Source organism: Loxodonta africana, chromosome 13, assembly GCF_030014295.1.
Source record: "Loxodonta africana isolate mLoxAfr1 chromosome 13, mLoxAfr1.hap2, whole genome shotgun sequence".
NCBI lineage: Eukaryota > Metazoa > Chordata > Mammalia > Proboscidea > Elephantidae > Loxodonta > Loxodonta africana.
Window position 1 is genome coordinate 40,557,253 of NC_087354.1, and position 20,736 is coordinate 40,577,988.

Genomic DNA, 20,736 nt, shown 5'->3' on the forward strand with positions numbered 1-20,736 from the left:
CAATTTAGGGGGAGGTTCAGGTAGCCACAAATGGCTTGGGGAGCAGAGCTTCTCTGGACGATCTGTTTGCCCTGTGCTCAGCCATCTAGCACTACTCCAGGGGGTCTGTCCATTTCGCCTGCTTTATTCCATGCATGGAACACATCCATTGCTAGAGACCTGTAGGGTATAGAAAGTACATGGAACCTGGGGACAGAAGACCTGGGTTCAAGTTCAATAACCAAAGACTCATAGTGTCTTTAGGGAGGCCCCCAAAACTCCCTGAGCCCTAGCAGCCCCATCTCAAACACCCTCATGGTGGGTGAGAGGGTAAAATGTAATAGTGAATATGAAAGTACCCTGTAAACAGGAAAATACTGTTTATGTTTTATTTTCTAAAGTTTCCTTTTGTAGACATTTTTTCATTTAAAGGAATTGCATGTGTGAGAAAGGAGGAATCTTTTTCCTCTGACAGGGACCCAAAGAAGGGAGTTGGGCCACAAGAACTGTTCCTGTGTGTAGACTGTCCTTGAAACACGTAGTCCCAGAAGTCATTTTGATCCCTGATTTCTCTTCTTATAGGTGGATGGGCTTCTCTTCTACCATAAGCAGACCCACTACAGCCCTGGAAGCACTCCCCTGGTGGGCTGGCTCCGCCCCTACATGGTGTCAGATGTTCTTGGTGTAGCTGTGCCAGCTGGTCCACTGACCACCAAGCCAGAATATGCTGGGCACCAGCTCCAGCAGATTATTGCGCATAAGAGGAGCCAGAAGGAGGGCACGAAGGAGAAACTCACACACAAGGCCTCTGAGACTGGACACTATGAGTTAGAGCACCTATCTACCCCCAAGTTGAAGAGCCTTCCCCGTAGCCCAGACCACCCTGGAAGTCTCATGGAGAACTAAAGAGAGCAGCCTCCTTTGGGAGTCATGGGACAGTGCCTGACCCCAGAAGGAAGCTGGGGACAAGGACAGTGACTACAACAGGTGACTTCATTTTAGAGTGGATTTTCCAAAGCCACTCCAGCTGGAAACCAACTTACCTCCTATCTAAAATGACGGCTCAAACAGTTGGAGGGTTGGTTCCCAAACTGGGTAGTATTCAGATTGAGTTGAGTAGCTCCTACTATGGAAAGCATATCCCACATCCCCAGTGTAAATATATATGGTTCTTAAGAAAGAAGTTGTTTGTGATTCTTGAGGTTTAGACAGCTGTGAGTCCCCCCCACCTCGGCCCCAGCCTGCCTAAACCATGATTGTTCAAGTCTTGGCCCATTGCACTCTGTTTTTAGCAATCAAGCACTCTGCTGAGTTTCCAGTTACTGCTGTTGGTAACGTCATTTTTCTGAAAGATCTTACCAGGAACTGCAGTTCTTGGTATTTGAATACGTTCCCTCTTCTAAGAAGACAAGTGTGATTTTCTTTGGTTTAGACATTGTTAGAGATAAAACGCAGATGAAGTTCATTCACTGATTCAACAAATGGTTGAGCACCTACCTGGAGATAAGCATTGTGCTAGGCCCCTGAGCCATAGAGTGGGTTGGTGGAGTGGGTCATGGCAATGGACATTGAGGAATTCACAGTCTAGTGAGACTATAAACCCACCAGTGTATAGGCACATCAACATGGCGAGATGATTGCTTTAGTGCAGAAAGGTGCATAGAGCATGGAGACCAGGAGAAGAGCAGAGGGAGGCTTCTCGGGGAGGTTACAGAAGTGTGCTCTGCAGACAAGGTGGGGAGAAGTTCCCACAGAGTTAGTAGGGTATGCAGCTGCACCCCTCCAGAGCAGGGTGGGACTTGCTTTGGGAACTGAAGTTGGTTCAGCATGGCTTGAGTACAAAGTAGGATTGGAAAACTGTTGAGAGAGGAGGCTGGAGAGATGGGCTGATGGTGCAGGGCCTGGTGTGTTGTGCAGGTGTTGATTTTATGGCATGGATGAGAAGGAGTCAGTGTGGAGTCTTGAGCAGATGGATGCCGTTCAGATTTGTGTCTTAGAGCTCTTTGGCAGCACTAACCAATTAGTTTCTGCTCCGGGTGTTAAGGAAATGTGGTCCATTTTCCATGGCCTCACTCTGCTCTCTACACTGCTCCCCACCTTTCTAGGACTTCTGTTGGACAAAGAGATTCCACCATTCCAGGTCAACAGTACTAATGTCCTGTGGACAGAAATTTAGTGGGATCAAGGTTAGAGCTTGTCTCTTAAGATACACAGCTGTCCCTTTGTGTTGATTAGTTTGGAGGACAGATCCGGACAGAAGTAGTGGTTAAGTGGAGCCTGAGTACACAAATTCAGCACGTCCTGTGGAACCAGCCTCAGCGTCTGGCTCTTAGAGAGCTGCTCCAGCTGACTCTGTCAAATAGAAGGGAGAAGGAAGAAGACCCGCCTGCCCGCCCACCCACCACCGATGATCCTGCTGGCTGCAGACTCGACATTTGCCTACATCAGTAAGCTCCTCCCTGAATTTAGGTCAGTTGTGCAATAAGAACATCGTGTTCCTCTTGCCAAGGAGCATATTGTGTGCTGCCTGAACGTTTAGTCTCCATTTAATGATCTGCTAGTCTGTGCCCTCAGCAGACAACCGCATCATCTCAGGGTCTGTGCATGTGCGAATCCGTGGTGACTTGTCCAGGCTCTGCCCAGAAAGAATCAGGTCTAGGACTACTTCCCCCAAAGGACACTCTGGGGACTGATGCATGAGTCAAAGAACATATCAGCCAAATTTATCACCCAAGCACAACTCGATATTGTAGAATGGTAGCTTAAAGGATGTGTGTAGGCAGAGTGCCCCCTTGGACTTTCAGTTGAGGAGCCAGTATTATAGATTACGGAATAGCAGTGTGTCTCCTGGTCATATTTCTTTGTGAATTAAAAAATCACCTCCTGACACCTGTTGCAAAGGTGGTTGTGTTATAGATTGCTGTGATTATGTATTAGCTTTTTGGCCAGTCTTCCGAACAACAACTAGTTTCTTTTTTGTGGAATCATCCCTTTTCTATGCAATATGGTTGGGTAGGATGAACCCAGGGGCACTGCTCTCCCTCAACCAAAGGTCAGGCTCATGATTCAAGATGGGCCAGTCACATGCTTCCCACCAAGAATATGTGTCTTGAGCAGAGGAACAAAGAGTGAATCAGTTGGAATCCATTTCTTTTGCCAGCGGGGGTGAGGGGGTGTTTCTTGCTCTTGCTAGGAAACCTGTGAGCATCCAGTAAATTCCATCTTGCTTAAATTAGCCAGAGCTGGTTTCTGGGCTTGCCATCAAAGAATTCTAGCTGGTATCATAGCCCAGTGTGGCCTAGCCTGCCTGCCTTGGCTGGAAGGCCAGCTTGGCATGAGTTAGCAAGGAACTACTATTTGAGATCACGTATCACACATTTCATCTCCAGCCCATGCACCTAGAAAAGACCAGAAGACTTTTCAGCCAGTGGGTGCAGGATAAGTAATCTTGGCTGTTTTAATGTTAGCCCCAAAAAGTCATGCCGGGTGCCAGTGCCTGCATGGAAGAGTTTGTGTTAACCAAATCCAGTTGCATTAGACTGTAATTTGTCTATGTTCGTTATTTCTCCACTTGCTTACTTCTCACTCATGTCTCAACACATTGAAAACCTGACTTCTGTTACCACCACTTAAAGTGCTCTCTTAAAGGGACCAGTGGTCTCCTGTTTTACAAATCTGAGGGACCCTTCTCAGGCTTTCTCTTACCTGACTTCAGCTACCACCTATGTACCAATGCCCTTCCTAGCTTTATTTTCAGCCCTGAGCTCTTCACCTGTACACACGTACATGTGTATGCATGTGTGTGTATATGCGCATGTATCTTATCAGTCATCTCACAGTCACCTCAAACTCAGCATGTCCCAAACTGAAATCATTATCTTTCCTCCTCAGTTCCCTTCAGTTATGCTCTTCCTGGGATTCTTGTCCTTGTTAATGGCACTTAGTCACCTACTCCAAGAACCTAGGAATCATTCTGATGATTCCTGTCCATTTCTTACCTTTCACAGCTAATGAGTCACCATGTCCTTTAAATCCCACCTCTCTCTCCTCCATTTCGTTTACCACCTAAGGCCTTAATTCAGGCCTTCATCATCTCTGTCCTGGAGTACTGCCAGTCTCCTACCTAGTTTCTCTGCCACTCGCGTCCCCTCCTCTAATCCATCCCTCTCTGCCATAACTACTGGCAGAGTGATCCTTTCTAAAAATGCAAATCTGATCGGGGTACTTCATGGACTTCCCATTGCCTACAAGGTACGTGTGAAGTTTCTCAGCCTGCCATCCAACTTTCTTTATGACCTGGGTTTAGCCTGTCTCTTCAGCCTCATAAATTACCTTGCCTCCTTTTCTGCCTGTTCTCCAGAAATTCTGCTTTACTGTTCCCTGTACACATACATCAATTTCATTCTTTTTTCCCTCACACTGTCCCTCCTCAGACTCCATTTATCTGGTGAATATACTTACTCATCTTTGAAAAACTCCATTCAAGAGACACCTGTTTGAATTTTTGCCTCTCAGGCAGAATTAGCTCCTCTCATCTTTGTGCCCTCCCCATCTCACAGAGCTAAAGCTCATGGTTGATTATAATATTTGATCTCACTGATTCTGACTCACAGTGACCCTATAGAACAGAGTAACTGTCATGTAGGGTTTCCGAGGAGTGGCTGGTCAATTTAAACTGCTGATCTTTTTGGTTAGCAGCTGACCTTTTGCTCTTAAACATAGCTCTTAACCACTGCGCCACCAGGGGTCCAGATCTCTTTTGGGCAAGGTTAAATTCTGTACTATGCATTGTCTATTAGGTTGCAGGCTCTCTGAGGTCAAGGACTTGGTCTTAATCATCTTTAGATCCCCAGTGCCTGGCACTTGCTGCATCAGTAAATGTTTAGCGAACGAAGAAGAAATGATGAGCTGGGATGAGAATGCAGCCTAGAGGTGACCTCCCCTCCCCCTGCACAGAGAAGGGACCCTGGAGAGAAGGCTGGCTGAACGGAGGTGTGTGACTGGCTGCTAACAGGTGGTTGGACTTGCTGCTGACTTCTAAGAACAAGAACTGTTTTTAGTTCTGTGAATGCAACTAAAAGGAATAGTCTAGAAACTTTTCACCACATACATTGGAGGAGAGAAAGAGATGATCTTCCTAGCTACAGACTTCCTTTCTAATAAGGAAATGAGTAAAAGGCCACACAATATTGTTTGTAAGCAAATGTGGTCTTTCGTTTTATGTTTTCTGATAGATAGCGCAGGAAAAGTAGATAAAAGCCTTGAGATTTTAGCCTGAGTATGACTGCTTTCTTTGGTAAGATGAGCTGAATTTTGAGTCCTACGTGTCTTGGGATTCTGTGATTATGCTCTGTCTTTACATTAAAGAAGGAGTCCTTGGGTGGTGCAGATGTTAACACGCTCAGCTGCTAACCAGAAAGCTGGAGGTTTGAGTCTACCCAGACATGCCTTAGAAGAAAGGCCTGGTGATCTAGTCTGAAGAAACCCGCCATTGAAAACCCTGCAGAGCAGTTACACTCCGACACACGTGAGGCCGCTGTGAATTGGAACCGACGTGGTGGCAACTGGTTAACTAGTTTTACATCAAAGAAGAGCCAGATTAGTTTTATTTTTTTCCTCCACTAACAGCTGCTAAGTTTGGTCTTGGGCCTTGGTTGTGACTCACTCCCTGAGAGGGTCCACCATCCAGTGACAAGGCAGAGGTGCAGAAGGCGTGGGAGAGCTGGGGAGGCGGGCAGCGGGCCCGGTGAATTAGGAGCAGCCTCAGGCAGTAGACGTCTGAGGAAGGAGTCAGAGTTCCCTAATGCAGAATGTGTGCGTTTGTTTCTCACATACATTACAAGAGATGGTGATTTTTTTTTTTAAGGTTGATTTTTATGTCTGTTTCGCTCTTTTTGAAGCAGCAGAAAAATGGCCAGAGGCAGGCTGGGAAACTGGGAAGTGAGCAAGGGTCAAACTAACTGCCTCACAATTGGTCCTAGCCCATCTCCCCATTTTGAGGGACATTGAGGAATCCTAAGAGGCAAATTTTGAAACCTAGAGAGCCCTTCTCTGTAGGGCCTTACGCAGACCCATTAGCATTTGTAGCAAACTTCCTCCCTCTCTCCCAACAGGCTGGCAAGCTTTCAAGCCTTCTGTCTGCTCCTCTGCTTTTGGCGGTCAGGTTTTCTCTGCAGTCGGGCTGGGGAGATGAAAGACAGAACTCAAATTTGTCAGATTTGCTTCTCACTGGCAACTTTAACTGGAGCTTTTATAAGAGAGGAAGTTGAAACTGGCTCAAATAAAGTTCTGTGGACTTAATTTATCCATTCTGCTCTGGTCTCCCCATTGACACAGATAAGTCAAAGTGAGTGAGAGCAATGTAACTCAGATGGTACTTCTCTCTTATATTGAATGTTTTCTCTCAAGCAACTAAGTATCCAAGATATCCAACCCTGTTTGGTATTCTTTGGCAAGAATTAGACCTCGACTGATAGAAAAGGACCAATGTGTTCATTCAGCAAACATTGATTGAGCAGCACCTACTGTGTACTGTATATGGTGCTAAGTTCTGAAGAGAGAACAATGAATAAGACCTAGTCCCTGCCCTCAAGGAGCACATGGTCTAGTGGGAGAGATGCACAACGCCATTACAGTGAATTAATATGGCCCTTCTAACCATTAGTCTTTGTGACTCCCATATCATGGTTGGGTGGGACTATGCAAATGAGGTGTTTATGTCCCACCAAAGGGATTGTATAGCCTGCTAAGAATCCAGATAAGATGCATGAACCAGTGGGGAGAGTGGGGGGTGGAACCATGCAAATCAGGTATATGGAACCTGGGGATTGGTCAGTTTTGCCATCCCACTAAGCTTAAAAGAGAGCCAGTCCCAGAGCGGAGGGGGACCTAACTACGACCAAGGAGAAGAGATGGTAGTAGAGCGCCCTTTTGACTTGGGATCCCTGCACTGAGACTCTCCTAGACACAAGAGACAGAGCTGTAACACCAGAGATGGCGAGAGACAGCTAGAAGCAGTGGTAGGGAAACAGCAGTAGCAGAGGCGATAGAACCAGGAGATGAGCAGGACTTCCCCTCCCACGGAGCGAGAAAACTGAGTGTGTTGGAGCAAGAGGTTTACTGGTGGAGTGGGGTGCCTCGGGCACTTGGCAGAGCCAGGCTTATGGACCCATGAAGTGAGTAGAGCTGATCACCTTCGGGCCTTGGCTTATTGGCAGAGTGGGGTGCCCCTGGGCACTTATTGGTGGAGCTAAAGAGTTTAGTGACACCTGCCCTAGCAAGGCAGAGGCCAGGCTGAGGGGTTGACGGCACGGCTGAGAAGATGTCCTGATTGAAGAACTGTATCCTCGGTCATTTTTGATCCTGAATTGTAACCTATTACTTCCCTGATAAACCCCATAATCATGAGTGTTGTCTGTGAGTTCTGTAGGGCCATTGCAATGAATTATTGAGCCCAACAGAGAAGTAGAGAATACAGTGGGAGGGTTGGTTTGTGTCAGAATTGGTAAAAAAGTTGGAGAGAGGAGGTATGTCTGACCTCAGCTTCATAGGAATCTGCCTCAGGCTGGTGGTGATTCTCTCCCACCCTACTGAAGTTAGAGAAGGTCAGACGCAGCCTCCATGCCATTTTTACTCACAAGGAAGCAAATAAGTATAATTCAGAGTGTTAGGTACATTCTAGACACAGCTACCAGGTACAGAAGTTATGTACAACAGTGAGCGATATTAACCTGTGATCTGAGAGTGGTGGATAGGGGTGTCAGATGAGAAAATTGTTTTTGTGTGAGCAAAGAACCAGATTACATATTTAAAAAATAAATTGAAGCAGAGACTAGTAATAAGAATGTTCCCTAGAATATTGGATAATGGGGGAATTATAATCTCTGTGGGGTTAAGATTTTCCACCTTCCCTGCAGAGTTCACCTTCAGCCATCCTAGTGATGATAGATTTGGCCTATGAGTAAACAAAAAAATTTCTCACCCTAGACGGTGATTAGCAGTATGACCTTATTTGCTGTTTCTCTTTTAGAAAAATGGCAGTAAGAATTTCTGTTTTGGGCGGGGGGAATCTTTTATAGCCAATGCATGTCTACAGTACAACACACATCTGTTTCACAGGCAGTAGATATTTTGTAGCAACGCCTGAGAGAAGCTTTGGGTTTTAGAAGTGACAGTGTTTTGGAGGAAAGGTTATAAAATCACCACAGTCACAGTGTGGAAGTATCTTTATTCTTCCACACTTTATTCTTAGTGCTGAACAAATACAAAAAAGGCAGCGAGAGGAGGTCTCATGGTAAGATAGAGGCCTATGCGTTAAGTGGCTGTCTTCATTGTTCAACACATTTTTTAAGTGCCTGCCTCTTATGTGCTAGGCTCTAAACACTGAGGTACAGGGGCCAACACAACTATGTGGTCCTTGCCTTCCTAGAGCTTACAGTCTCGTAAGGCAGACAGACACTAAGCCGGTGGACGTAGAAACAAGTACACAGTTATAAATTCTGATCCTCTTATAAAAACAAGAGGGTGCTGCAAGCGAGAGTAACAGGGGGCCTAATTCAGCTTGGTGAGTAGTCAAGGAAGATCTTGCTGAGGAAGTGACTTTTGAGCTGAGACCTTAAGGATGAGTCAGACTTTTCTAGTGAAAGAGGTGGGGGGAAGGGGAGGATAAACTTTCTAGACAGAGACCTGAAACCTGTGCTTTAAAAGCAAAAAAAAGAAACAAAGAAAATGCAAAAACAAAAGTACAACTCATGATACCTCTCCACCCTGGGGTTCCGTCTTTGTAGTTTATTTTCCACTTTCGGATTGTGGCCCTTACTGTTCACGTTCATTTAATAAAAATGTATTGTCTGCAGCTAAGCATTCAAAAATGCAAGGAGGCCCTGTCAGTGCGTGTGGAACTACCTAATTTATTTTTGGTAAAATTAGGATCATGATTTCACCTATATCAAACTGTTATGGTGAGATGAAAGGGTTGAAAGTCATTTAGAAGAGCGTTTGGCAGATGGTAAAGACACATTCAGTGTCAACTTATTTCAGTGTACACACGTGCTCTAACTTACTGAGGCTTCCTATTGATGGAGCATTATGTTGTTGTTTCCACTACAAACTAAAAAAAACGGTTGGGGTTACTACAAACTGCTTCAGGCTCTAAGATTCCACTGAGTAGGATGACAGTACCATGCTGGATTTCATTGGCTCCAGACTGCAGTTAAGGGCAAGCCAGGGGGCTTCCTTTGTTCTCTGGTTCTCCTAAAATTTGTCTGTCAGAGTGGATCCAGCCAGCCAGTTTTGCCTTGGACTTAGTTTTGTTACCCATGTCTTTGCTCAGAAACTTCCAAGCATTGTCCTGTTAGGGCTGTGATAGGCAACAGTTCCGGAAAATTGTTCCCTTACACACCCACACGCCCACACACAGCTGTGCCTCTGAAAACACTTGAGTTCTCTCTCCTGGCTTACTCAATAAACCTCTCCCTTTATTAGTTCTCCTTACTGATCCTTGGGCTAAGGGAATGCCTGGGTTCAAGTTCTAGCTCAATACTAATTAATTAGCTGTGTGCTTTTGGATAAGTCACTCTCCCTTGGTGTCCTGAGGATCGATCATTGGGCAAAAAAATGTAAAAGTGTCAGTTATACTTTGAGACATTCCCTATCCTTTCCTGTACCCCACTCAGTGGTTTGCACTACTCAGGTTCTGCCATTTCTTACTCCAGCTTAGTTCTAGAGCCATTTGCTTGCCTACTTAAGGAGAAAAACTATATTTCCTTAAGTTAAAATTAAAAAAAAAAAAATTTTTTTTTAAAAGATTATTCATCCACATTCAAAGTCTTAAAATTTTGTATTTAAAATACACACACGTCAAACTATTCTATGCTTTTAGAAACCAAGATGGTGGTTACCTTTGAGGAGGGTTGGGGGGATGAGGAGGACTTTGGCAAATTGAAAACATTCTATTTCTTGATCTGGGTGCTGATTACAGGGGTGTGTTCAGTTCATGAAAATTTATCAAGGTATATATTTATATTTGCACTTTTTGGTAGGTATGTTATGCTTCAATAAAAAGTAAAAAAAAAAAAATTGTACAAAAGACTATAGAGGGATGAGTCTCCTTCTCACTTATGTTTCCCAGACAACCAGTTCCCCCTTGGGAGGCAACCACTATTTGTGTTGTATCCTTCCAAAGCTCTTCTATGTATAAATAAGTTTATAAATATTCATTTTTTTCTTTATACACATGACAGCATATTATGCACACTGTTCCAAATCTTGCTTTTTTTCACTGGTGATATATAGGTCAGGGGTCATTCCATACCCTTACATGTATATGGAAGAGAACATGGTCATCTTCATTGTTGCAACCCCAGTGCATAACCCAATGCTTAGCATATGAGTATACTTTATTCAATAAACTGGCTTCTAAATGAGAGTCTGTTTGCAATACTGAAACTGTAACTCCTGCAGGTGGTGATGAACTCAACCAGAGTCAGCTTTATTGATTAAAAAAAAGGATAAAATACCGGATCCAAGCACCAGGGGTTTCTTTTCTCACTGATTCGCAGTTCACCCAGGGCAACCTGAAGGCCTTCTGCATAATTGCAGAAATGAAGGGAAGTCAGGGGTTGCTTTTAAAGTACTGTACTAGAATGAGCATCAGAACTAAGAGCACCCTCAGTTGTCTGAAGATCCCTCCCCTTTGGGTCTCTCTCATTGGGCTCCAGAGACCCAAGACCTGAGATAGCAGTGCTGGGTGGTTTCAAGCCTTGGGACCAACTGCGGCACTCGCTTGTTCATTGGACTGCTTTTGGAATATTTATCTTTGGCCTGGAATGATGCAAAAACATCCCAGACTCAGCCCTGTCTTCCCTGTGTCTCCCCAACTGATCCCAAAACTGTGTATCTTGAACCCAGTAAAACCCCCAACCTCTTTGCTGCGCTTGCCTGAGTGAAAATCAAAGGCTTTCAAAGGCTTCGTGATTCCTGAATGAGGTTCAAAATCGGATGTTGTTTTTGCGAAGGACTAAAATTAGCTAAACTGCTGATGGATTACAGGATACAGCTGGCAAGGAGAGAGAGCGAGATGGAGCCGCGATTAGCTGCCTCTCCTTTCCACCTGAGCATCCTAGACCTCGCAGGCAACCTTTCCAGGAGCTTTTAGTCAGCAAGTGGCATGGAAACAGACGAGCATTGTGTCCCCTCAACATATAGGTGGTTGCCGCAAATCAAACCTAGCCGATTTGCCCTTCAGACAGTTTTCAAACTCTTCTTCCTACAAGGAGCTTAGTTTAACCTCTTAGGAAAACCACACTCTTTTCTTCCCTTTTCTCCCTCCTGCAGCCCGGAGTCTCCTTCTGTACAGCCCCGCAGCCACCCCTCCTCCGTCTCCCCCACCCCGCGGGCTCCTCTCTCCTCCCCTGTACCGCCCTCCGGGGGCCCCTCTCTGTCTCCCCCTCCTCTCCCCTCCCCCGCCCGCTCCGCCTCCCGAAGGCCCCTCTCCGTCTCCCCCTCCTCTCCCCTCCCCTGTATCCCCCCCAGGGCCCCTCTCCGTCTCCCCCTCCTCTCTCCTCCCCTGTACCCCCCCCCGAGGGCCCCTCTCCGTCTCCCCCTCCTCTCCCCTCCCCTGTATCCCCCCCGAGGGCCCCTCTCCGTCTCCCCCTCCTCTCTCCTCCCCTGTACCCCCCCCGAGGGCCCCTCTCCGTCTCCCCCTCCTCTCTCCTCCCCTGTACCCCCTCCGGGGGCCCCTCTCTGTCTCCTCTTCCTCTTCCCCCCGCCCGCTCCGCCTCCCAGGGCCCCTCTCCGTCTCCCCCTCCTCTCCCCTCCCCTGTGCCCCCCGCCCCGCGGGCCCCTCTCTGTCTCCCCCTCCCGGACGACGTCCTCGCTCTGCCGGGCCCTCCTCGCCGCCTGTTTGTGAATGAGACGCTCAGTTTCTCAATGGAGCCGCGGAGGGCTTGGGCGGCCGCAGCTTTGGCCCTGAGCCGGCAGGGGGGCGCCTTCTCCTCGTTCCCTCCCTCCTTCCCTCCCTCTCCCCGCCGCCGCTTTTGAGGAACGAGGCGGAGAGGCGGCCGCGCAGGTCGCCGGGGCCCGCAGCCCGAGCACGGCCCGAGCGGCGGCCTGGAGGCTCCGTCACGTCTGCGGGCGCCGGAGAACCGAGAAGGCCGGTGGCTTTCGGGAAGTTTCCACGCCGTCCTTTGGCTCCGGCCTTGAAAACTTCTTTATTTAATAGCTCCGTTTCTAATCCCGGTTGGCTGTTAGCTCCTCGCCTGCATTTTTTTTTTTTTTTTCCGGGAGAGGAGGGAGAGTGTGAGGGAAAGAGAGAAGAAAATAAAAAAGGATTTCCGCCCAGAAGGGAGCCGCAGTTCGGAGAGGGTTTTGTGCGCAGACGGGAGCGGGTCTGCGGCCGCCGCGGGCGCCGGGCCCCGCCGGCCGGACCATGCGCGAGCCGGCCTCGGGCTGCTGAGCGCGGGACGCGGAAGCGGAGGCCACAGTCCGGGCTCCCCGGCTCCCGGGCGACTGTGTCCGCGGGGCGGCGGCGGGATGGAGCCCGCGACCGCGCCCCGGCCCGACATGGCGCCGGAGCTGACCCCGGAGGAGGAGCAGGTAAGCGGGGCCGCGGCGGCTGCGGTGGGTGTGTCGGGCCCCCGAGGCCTAGGCCGGCTTCTGCCTCCTCCCCAGGCCGCGCTCCCGGGCCGCGCCCCGCGCCCAGGCCCCGCGCCCAGGCTCCGCAGCGTCCCCGCTCCAGCGCCCCGCACCCCGCGCCCAGGCCCCTAAGCGTCCCCGTTCCAGCGCTCCGCGCCCCGCACCCCGCACCCCGCGCCCCGCGCCCAGGACCCGCAGCGTCCCCGTTCCAGCGCTCCGCGCCCCGCACCCCGCGCCCCGCGCCCAGGCCCCGCAGCGTCCCCGCTCCAGCGCCCCGCGCCCCGCAGCGTCCCCGCTCCAGCGCCCCGCACCCCGCGCCCAGGCCCCGCAGCGTCCCCGTTCCAGCGCCCCGCGCCCCGAGCCCAGGCCCCGCAGCGTCCCCGCTCCAGCGCCCCACGCCCCGCAGCGTCCCCGTTCCAGCGCCCCGCACCCCGCGCCCAGGCCCCGCAGCGTCCCCGCTCCAGCGCCGGGCAGCTGGGCGGCCTCTCCCCCTCCCCCGCCCGGGGGCCGCGCCCAGGGTCGTCGTCCCCCGAGACGGGGGGGCGCCGTTGGACCCTGCCCCTTGCCTCTTTTATCCCCGAGGCTTATAGGTCTTATTTTGCCCCTCACTGTGCCGGGTTTAATTAAAGTTCCTCGAATTGGGGAGTCTCTTTTTCCCTCCCCTCCACCTCCGCGTTTGCAGAACACACACTTGCCCCGGAGGCCCTTTCAATGCCCATAAATGTATTGCTGCTTTCTGTGAGGGGTTGTGGTTTTTTAAGGGCAGGAAAAGCCCCAGATTTGGGCGAGTGTGATAGGCACTGGGTGCATAGATGCCCTGGGTTTTCACAGGAGCCCCGCAAGCTTCTCAAAGGGCTGTGGCAGGGTTGCCTTGGAATCTGCAGACCAGGCCTTCTCATGCTGCCGAAGTCCCTGGCCTTGGCGTCCCTACTCACCCATCCCAGTCTGAGCGCATCCCCTCGCCCTCACTCCCTACCCCAATCTCTTCTGACTGCCTCCATCTTTCTGAAGCCTCCATTGAGTTCCATTGTCCCTTAAAGCTTATGATCTTCAATCCCCAGTAGGAAGTGGTTTGCGGTATCAGTTTGGGGGCTTGGGGAAGGGAGAAGGCAGAGGCCATTATGACTTTCCCTCCCCCACATTCCAGCTCTGGAGACACAGATCACTCCATCTGAGGAAGACAGGAAAGTCGGCTGGGTCAGATTGGGAACCTTGAAGGCTTTTCGCTGTATCTTCCTTGGTACTGCCCATACCCAGCCTTAGCTATGCTCAGATATAGCTATAGTCTGATTCCATTTTTTTTTAAAGACCTGAAAAAAGAAAAAGGTGAACATTTAAAGCTGTCCAGCCCTTGTTTCCAAGGACCACATTTTTTACCATAATCTCTAGTGTGGAGACAATTTAGGTTTACAAAATAATATTGGCTCATAGGCTTAAAACCTGATTAAAAAAAAAAAAAATCCCTTGACTTTTCTCCTCATTTGTGGAGATGACATTTTTCATGTTGGCCTCAGATCACAGTCTTGTCTTTTGATGCCTTGAGATAAAATCAGCATGGGAAAAAAAAATAGAATTCTGCTGCGTACAAGAAGTGGTAACATCCTGGTAACTGCAGTTGAGTGTTAATGAAACACTAAAAAGAGGGCCTAATGCGAGCAGATGGCCTTGGAGCCCATCCTGTCAGAATTAGTGCAATACCTCAGTACTAAGGTGAGATGTGTTATGTTGATTTTAAAGGAGGAAATCTCTTTCATCTCTTTTTCCTTGGGTTAGTCAGATTTGAAGTTTCTATGTTTCTAGGCTTAAAGGCAGCAGTATGCCTACTATGAAAGCGCCATTAGGTTGCAAATTAAAAAATGAAACCAGAGAAAGTGAATATGGAAGCATCGGTAATGGTAATAATTTTATTCTGTATATAGTTTGTATACATACAGGTGTGTTATTATTTTTTTTTTTTACATTAGAATGAACGCAATGGACAGTAAAGAGGACTGGATAGAAATAGTAAAATGTTTATATGTTAAGGTCAAGAGATTATATGTTATTTTTTCAATCATACCTTTTGTTTTCTACAAAATGCTAAGTTTCCTATACACATCTCAAAATGTTGAAACACTGAAACACGAACATGAAAGCAGAATAGTTATGGTAATGCCTGATATTCTCATTTTTTAGTTTAATATCACATAAGGAAGAGTACTCTTAACGGTTAAGGTTTCTTTAAAATATTTAACAGGAGCAAATGCATGTTAACCTCATTGAAGTAGCTGTAATGGGAAATGACACACTCATTCCATAATGTTGTCCCATTGCTCAAACCAGTTTTGGAACTCATTTGTAATCGATTTCAAAACTGTGGCAGAATCTTTGAAGTATCTTCTATGTTGGAAAATCCTTGTACTTTTAAAAATCAATTTGATTTCGGGAAGTAGCAAAAAAAAAAATCTGTTGGAGCCCCATTTCATAGGTAAGATAGGGGATCAAACTGGGTTAACACAGTTTCAGGCAAAGTGAAATGCAGTTAAGTCCTCTTTGGGCTTTAAAGACTTTTCTGGGGCAGATTTCCTCCTGAATGATACCTCCTTCCATCCAGATATGCAAGTCAGAAACCTTTAGCTCTTATTCAAGAAGCCAGAGTCAAATTGCAGATCACAAACCTGATTGCATCTTCCCCTAAACCTGAGCATTCATAAAATCTTCAGGGCTTTCAGTTGCTCTTGGGATCAAGTTTCAACTCTTTAATATGGTTTGTAACGTCTAGGTCCTTAGGCCGCCCAGTACCCTAGCTAATTTGCACACTTCATCTCTGCTCCAGGCTTACTGACCTCTAGGCCCTGCATTCTTGCCGTGTTCCCTCCTTCTGTAGGGTCTTGACACAAGTGGTTTCCCTCTGGAAATATCTCCCACTGTTAACTACCTTATCATCTTCCGGCTCTCAGCAGTCACTTCCTCAGGAGGCCCTTCCTTGTTCTCACCATCTAGGTTAGATCCCTTGCCACTGGCTCTGAGAGAACCATGTACCTGCCCTTGATGGCACTTATCACAGCTGAACGTTTACACTTCCTTGTGGAATTACATGACTGTAAGCTCCGTGAGGACTGAGACTGTGTCCTAGTTAAGAGGACATTGCACATTGCCTCACATAATGACTGGCACTTAATGGGCATTCTGGAAATACTTGAGGAATGAAGAGTGGTTTTGCATGTAATTTGTGCAAAGGCAGCATCATCTCTTGTAGTGACTAATTTATTTTTTTTAGTTGTGCTTTAGGTGAAAGTTTACAGCTAAAGTTAATTTCTCATACAAAAATTTATACACATATTGTTATGTGACCCTAGTTCCAATCCCTATAATGTGATGGCACACTCCCCCTTTTCACCCCAGGTTTCCCATGTCCATTCAACCAGCTCCTATCCCTTCCTGCCTTCTCATTCCGCCTCCGGACAGGAACCGCCCGTTTAGTCTTGTATATCCACTTGAATTAAGAAGCATACTTTTCATGAGTATTATTTTATGTTTTATAGTCTAGTCTCTTCTTTGAAGAATTGGCTTCAGGAACTGTTTTAGTTCCTAGTTAACAGAGAGTCCAGGGGCCGTGTCTTCTGGGGTTCCTCTAGTCTCAGTCAGACCATTAAGTCTGGTCTGGTCTTTTTAATTCTGCACCACACTTTTCTGCTGTCAGGGACTCTCTGTTGTGTTCCCTGTGACAGTTGTCATTGGTGGTAGCTGGGCACCATCTAGTTCTTCTGATCTCAGGCTGGTGGAGTCTCTGGTTTATGTGGCCCTTGTCTCTTGGGCTAATATTTTCCTTGTGTCTTTGGTGTTCTTCATTCTCCTTTGCTTCAGGTGGGTTGAGACCAATTGATGCATCTTAGATGGCCACTCAAAAGCTTTTAAGAGCCCACATGCCTCATAGCCCACCACTGCTGTCGAGTCGATTACTCATAGTGGCTAATTTTTAAGGACATTGCTCACTTTCATATATGATTTGTTATTTTTTTAGCGAGTCATCATTGTTACTTCATAGTCTCATTTCCTGTCTGTGCTTGCATTGAGCTGATACATTAAATCCTCATTTGTAACATTGATTTTTTTTTTTTTTTAATTGTGCTTCAGGTGAAAGTTTACAGAGCAAATTAGATTCCCCTTCGATAGATTGTATATGAAGTGTTTCATGGCCTTGGTTTCATGACTTTGATGTTTCTTCACTTTATAGTTTTCAGTTCTCAATAATTATAGAGCCTGCAGTTGGCTTACAAGAAAACATGTGCTCCGCCCTTAAGGAGCATACATGAATAACAGTAACTGTTTTCTGGGCGCTTGCCTCCAGTCAAGCTCTGGGCATTTCACATACAGTTAATCCTCACAAGATTAGAGATAGTACCCTCATTTTGCAAACAAGAAAACCCAGACTGCAAAAAAGAAATTGCCCACGTGTTTGCCATTGTCTAGGTCATCCTGCCTCCACTGCTGATGGACCTCTATATAGGACATTATTTCCCATGAAGCAATTAGCCGATTTACTTAGATGTCTAAGTGGGTAGTATACAATAGCTAATTTTGTGTGTCTGAGTATTGATATATGTGTTTGCTTTTGGTGGTGCTTCTTAAAGTATGATTTGAAAGATGCAGAAGGGGGAAAAATTGGAAGACCTTTACCCAAAACCATGTGTTGCCAGCAGATGCACATCATACAATCTATGCAAGAAATTGTGATGAAATTACTCTTGAGAAGAGTATTCTTTATGATAGTGTTGGCAGCTCTCCATTTTGAGGTGTGGTCACCATCAGAATTTTATTTTCTTTGTATCTTCTTTTTATTTTCCACCAGAGAAATAAGTATTCTTGCAGCCACATATGAAGAATATTATCTCTCCAAACTGTAAAATAAAATCGAGATTTTTTGTGTCACTAATACATTCTGGTTTTGATATGTTAGTGTGTAAATAGAAGTTATGAATTTGGCAGTGTGAAGGGTAATTGCTACACAGCAGTACTAACCTTCATTCTCATTATGTTACTAATTAATTTTTTATTTCACTTTTCCAAAACATGCATTCACATATGTAACTTGACCTGAAATGGGTAATTTCATTGAATATGCTAGATTATAACTAATTTGACCCTAGGGAGTAGTCAGAGTATTTTATCCTACTGTTCTATGTCTGTGTAATCCAGAGGAAATTTGGTAAGGCTCCTTGGGTTACATTTTTGTCTTTTTGAATATAAATGGTGAAGAGAACTTTGTCCTTGAAATAAATCATAAAGTGAAGTCTCTTAACTAGAGCTCTGAGGACATTTGAATTTAGTAATTTGAACGTTCTAGGGTCTTTGATGGTGCATGTATATCACAGTAGCGATTGATAGATAGGGAAATAGAGTAGTTTTCTAGAGTATTCATACGTTATTCATATTTTTATTTTAAACCCGAAGTGGTTTTAATAACTCATATAGTGCTTCTCACACAGAGGAAAAAAATTTCTAAAAATAATTAATGATTTTGTTTCCTTAACTGTGACACTAATTTACTAAGATTTATTTTTAAAGCCTCTGAAAGAAATTCTCTTTAGAGTTAATGTTAGGGTTTATAGTCTTGTTGTGAGGATTAGTAAACTAATGTTTATAGAGCACTTGGTCCAGTGCTAACATGGTAAGCCGTTAGTAAAGTTAGCTATTGTGAATTCCTTTTTTTTTGAAAAGTGAAAAATTTTAGAGCAAAGTTAGCTTAAACCAATCTCAAGGGGAACAAATATTTACCCTGGGGATAGATACCTAGCATGGACTCTTAGGAGTGCTAAAAAAATACTCATCTTGCATCTGTATAGGGTAGCTTTCAAAAACCTATTCTAATTCCATGCCATGGTTTGTATTCTTATAATGGAATCTTTTAAAGCTAAAAACTTAACTGCCCTACAGTGGACTTTAGAGATTTTTGGCACTTTTCCCAAGGGCAGGGGTTTTGTCCTACTTCTTGCAGCCAAGAACTTCCCTTTTCCCACAGCCTCACATGTCCTGTGCTAAATGTCATCTGTCCCCCCGGAAGTAACCATGCGTCAAAGGACCAAATGATTCATGATGTTAAATTGAGGTCTTGCAGAGAGGAAAAGGAGAGAAGGTGAAGAGTTGTCATTATTTTCATTATTGCCAATAACTAAAAATTAGGTAAAATCCCATTTAGATGTGAGAATTTTAGTCTCCTAAAACTTCTGAGGAAACCCTGGTGGCATAGTTGTTAAGTGCTACGGCTGCTAACCAAAAGATCAGCAGTTCGAATCTACTAGGCTCTCCTTGGAAACTCAACAGGCCAATTCTACTCTGTCCTGTAGAGTTGCTATGAGTCGGAATTGATTCAATGGCAATGGGTAAAATTTCTGAGCTTTTCAAGGGTCTTGGACTTTAGTTTTGTGAATATGAAGGAACCCGGTACTTTCCTTGCAGGAATCTTAGCTCTGGTACTTATTAATGAATTGAAAAGTTAGATAGACCCTCTTTTACAAAGGAGCAAAACTGTTTAATTTGAAACTGTTGTTGTTAAATCTGTTCCAAGTCATGATGACCCCATGTGCTTCAGAGTAGAGCTGCACTCCATAGGATTTTCAAGGCTGTGATCTTTCAGAAGCAGGTTGCCAGACTTGTCTTCCAAGGTGTCTCCGGGTTTGAACCACCAACCTTTTGGCTAGTAGTCAAGAACGTAACCATTTGGACCACCCAGTGCACCACTCCTGACCTGAACTGCTTTTAAAAGTTAAAACTCATTGTTGGTCAGTAGTTTTGAGTCTCATTTTCTGAGTTGGGCCTTTATTGTCTTGGAAAAGACCTGGTAGCGTTGGGTGTTTCAGCTTTGTTTTCTAAATATAAAATTCCATTTTCTATCTGAATGATTGGTCCAATACAGTGCTAAGATTTGAAGTTGCCTGTAATCCTGATTATTTGTTCACATACTAAAACCTCCAGTGCAATTTCAGTCATTTCACCCTTTCTGTTCTGCCATCCTGCCTTGATAGCTCGCATAATCAGAGGCATTCTCTTTGTCCAAATTTATAACTATAACACTTTCCCCCTGTACATTCCTCTACACAACAGCTCCTTGGTTGCCCTTCCTAGCCACTGGACTGTTGTTAGTTTCCATTGAGTAGATTCTGACTCAAGTAGACCCCATGTGTGCAGAGTAGAAATGTGCTCCAGAGAGTGTTCAAGGCTGTGACTTTTCAGTAGCAGATCCCTAGGCCTGTCTTTTGAGGCACCTCTAGGTGGGTTCGACCCGCCAGCTTTTTGGCTAGTAATTGAGTGCTTAACCTTTGCGCCTCCCAGATTCTCCCAGCCACTGGAATAGTTACTTTGGGGGGCTTGTGCCTGCTGGAATCAGCATTTTTCAAATCTGATTTTAAGAAAGGCCTCTTAAGAACCTAACAGAGATGGTATTGTAGATTGCGGGGTCAGGGATAGGGGAGTGCTGAAAAGCTCCAGAATCCATGGGAAGCATTTATTAAGAATTGGTTATCTCTGAGGCTCAGACTAGAAAATGATGAGACCAGAACAGTAGATTAGAGGGGACAGTTGCTTTGGTTTCTCCATTCCATTCTCTGGCAAAGGCAGTTTCTGCTGTAGGTACCAATTTCCTCTGAGATGCCAGACACCTCTCTCTGTCACACACACACACACACACACACACACACACACACACACACACTTCTTATTTATTTATTTTTTAATCCAGCACAGGTGGCACAGATCAAACTAAACTTATGGGATTATTCAGAAACCAGAATTTATTCCCAGAATTGGTAGGTAGGTTCTAAAGAGAGCCACCTATGACATTAGGACTGAAATGTCTGGGGACATTAATCTATTAATTACTTGAACAACTGGCTAATTTGGTGTTGAGGCTGTCTAGTTTCTTTACCTTTACATATGTTTTTATATACCTCATTATTGCATGACTATTTTATCTTTTTAAAAATAGGCTTTTTAGCTTAAAAAAACAAAAAAACAGCAGCCATCAAGTTACTTCCGACTCACGGCACCCTCATGTGAGTCAGAATAGAATTGTGTTCCATGGAGATCACCAGGCCTTTCTTCCGGCTGCTGCTGGGTAGACTCCAACCACTACCCTTTTGGTTAGCA

General features: G+C 45.9%; 2 protein-coding genes across 5 annotated transcripts in view; both read left to right on the forward strand.

Annotated features, from left to right (window-relative positions):
• The window catches only part of SNUPN (snurportin 1), a 31,699-nt gene extending 20,827 nt beyond the window's left edge, over nt 1–10,872 (forward strand). For 2 of the 3 annotated variants that reach the window (XM_064267245.1, XM_023552933.2), the window contains one exon: nt 562–10,872. In XM_064267245.1, coding sequence (XP_064123315.1) covers nt 562–885 — 324 coding nt within the window. In that variant the 3' untranslated portion in view covers nt 886–10,872. The remainder of the gene's footprint in view (nt 1–561) is intronic. The other variant, XM_064267244.1, reaches the window with a different exon arrangement.
• A 1,571-nt stretch (nt 10,873–12,443) lies between these two features.
• The window catches only part of PTPN9 (protein tyrosine phosphatase non-receptor type 9), a 93,813-nt gene continuing 85,520 nt past the window's right edge, over nt 12,444–20,736 (forward strand). For both annotated transcript variants that reach the window (XM_064267255.1, XM_064267254.1), the window contains exon 1: nt 12,444–12,573. In XM_064267255.1, the coding sequence (XP_064123325.1) occupies nt 12,511–12,573 (63 nt within the window). In that variant the 5' untranslated portion in view covers nt 12,444–12,510. The remainder of the gene's footprint in view (nt 12,574–20,736) is intronic.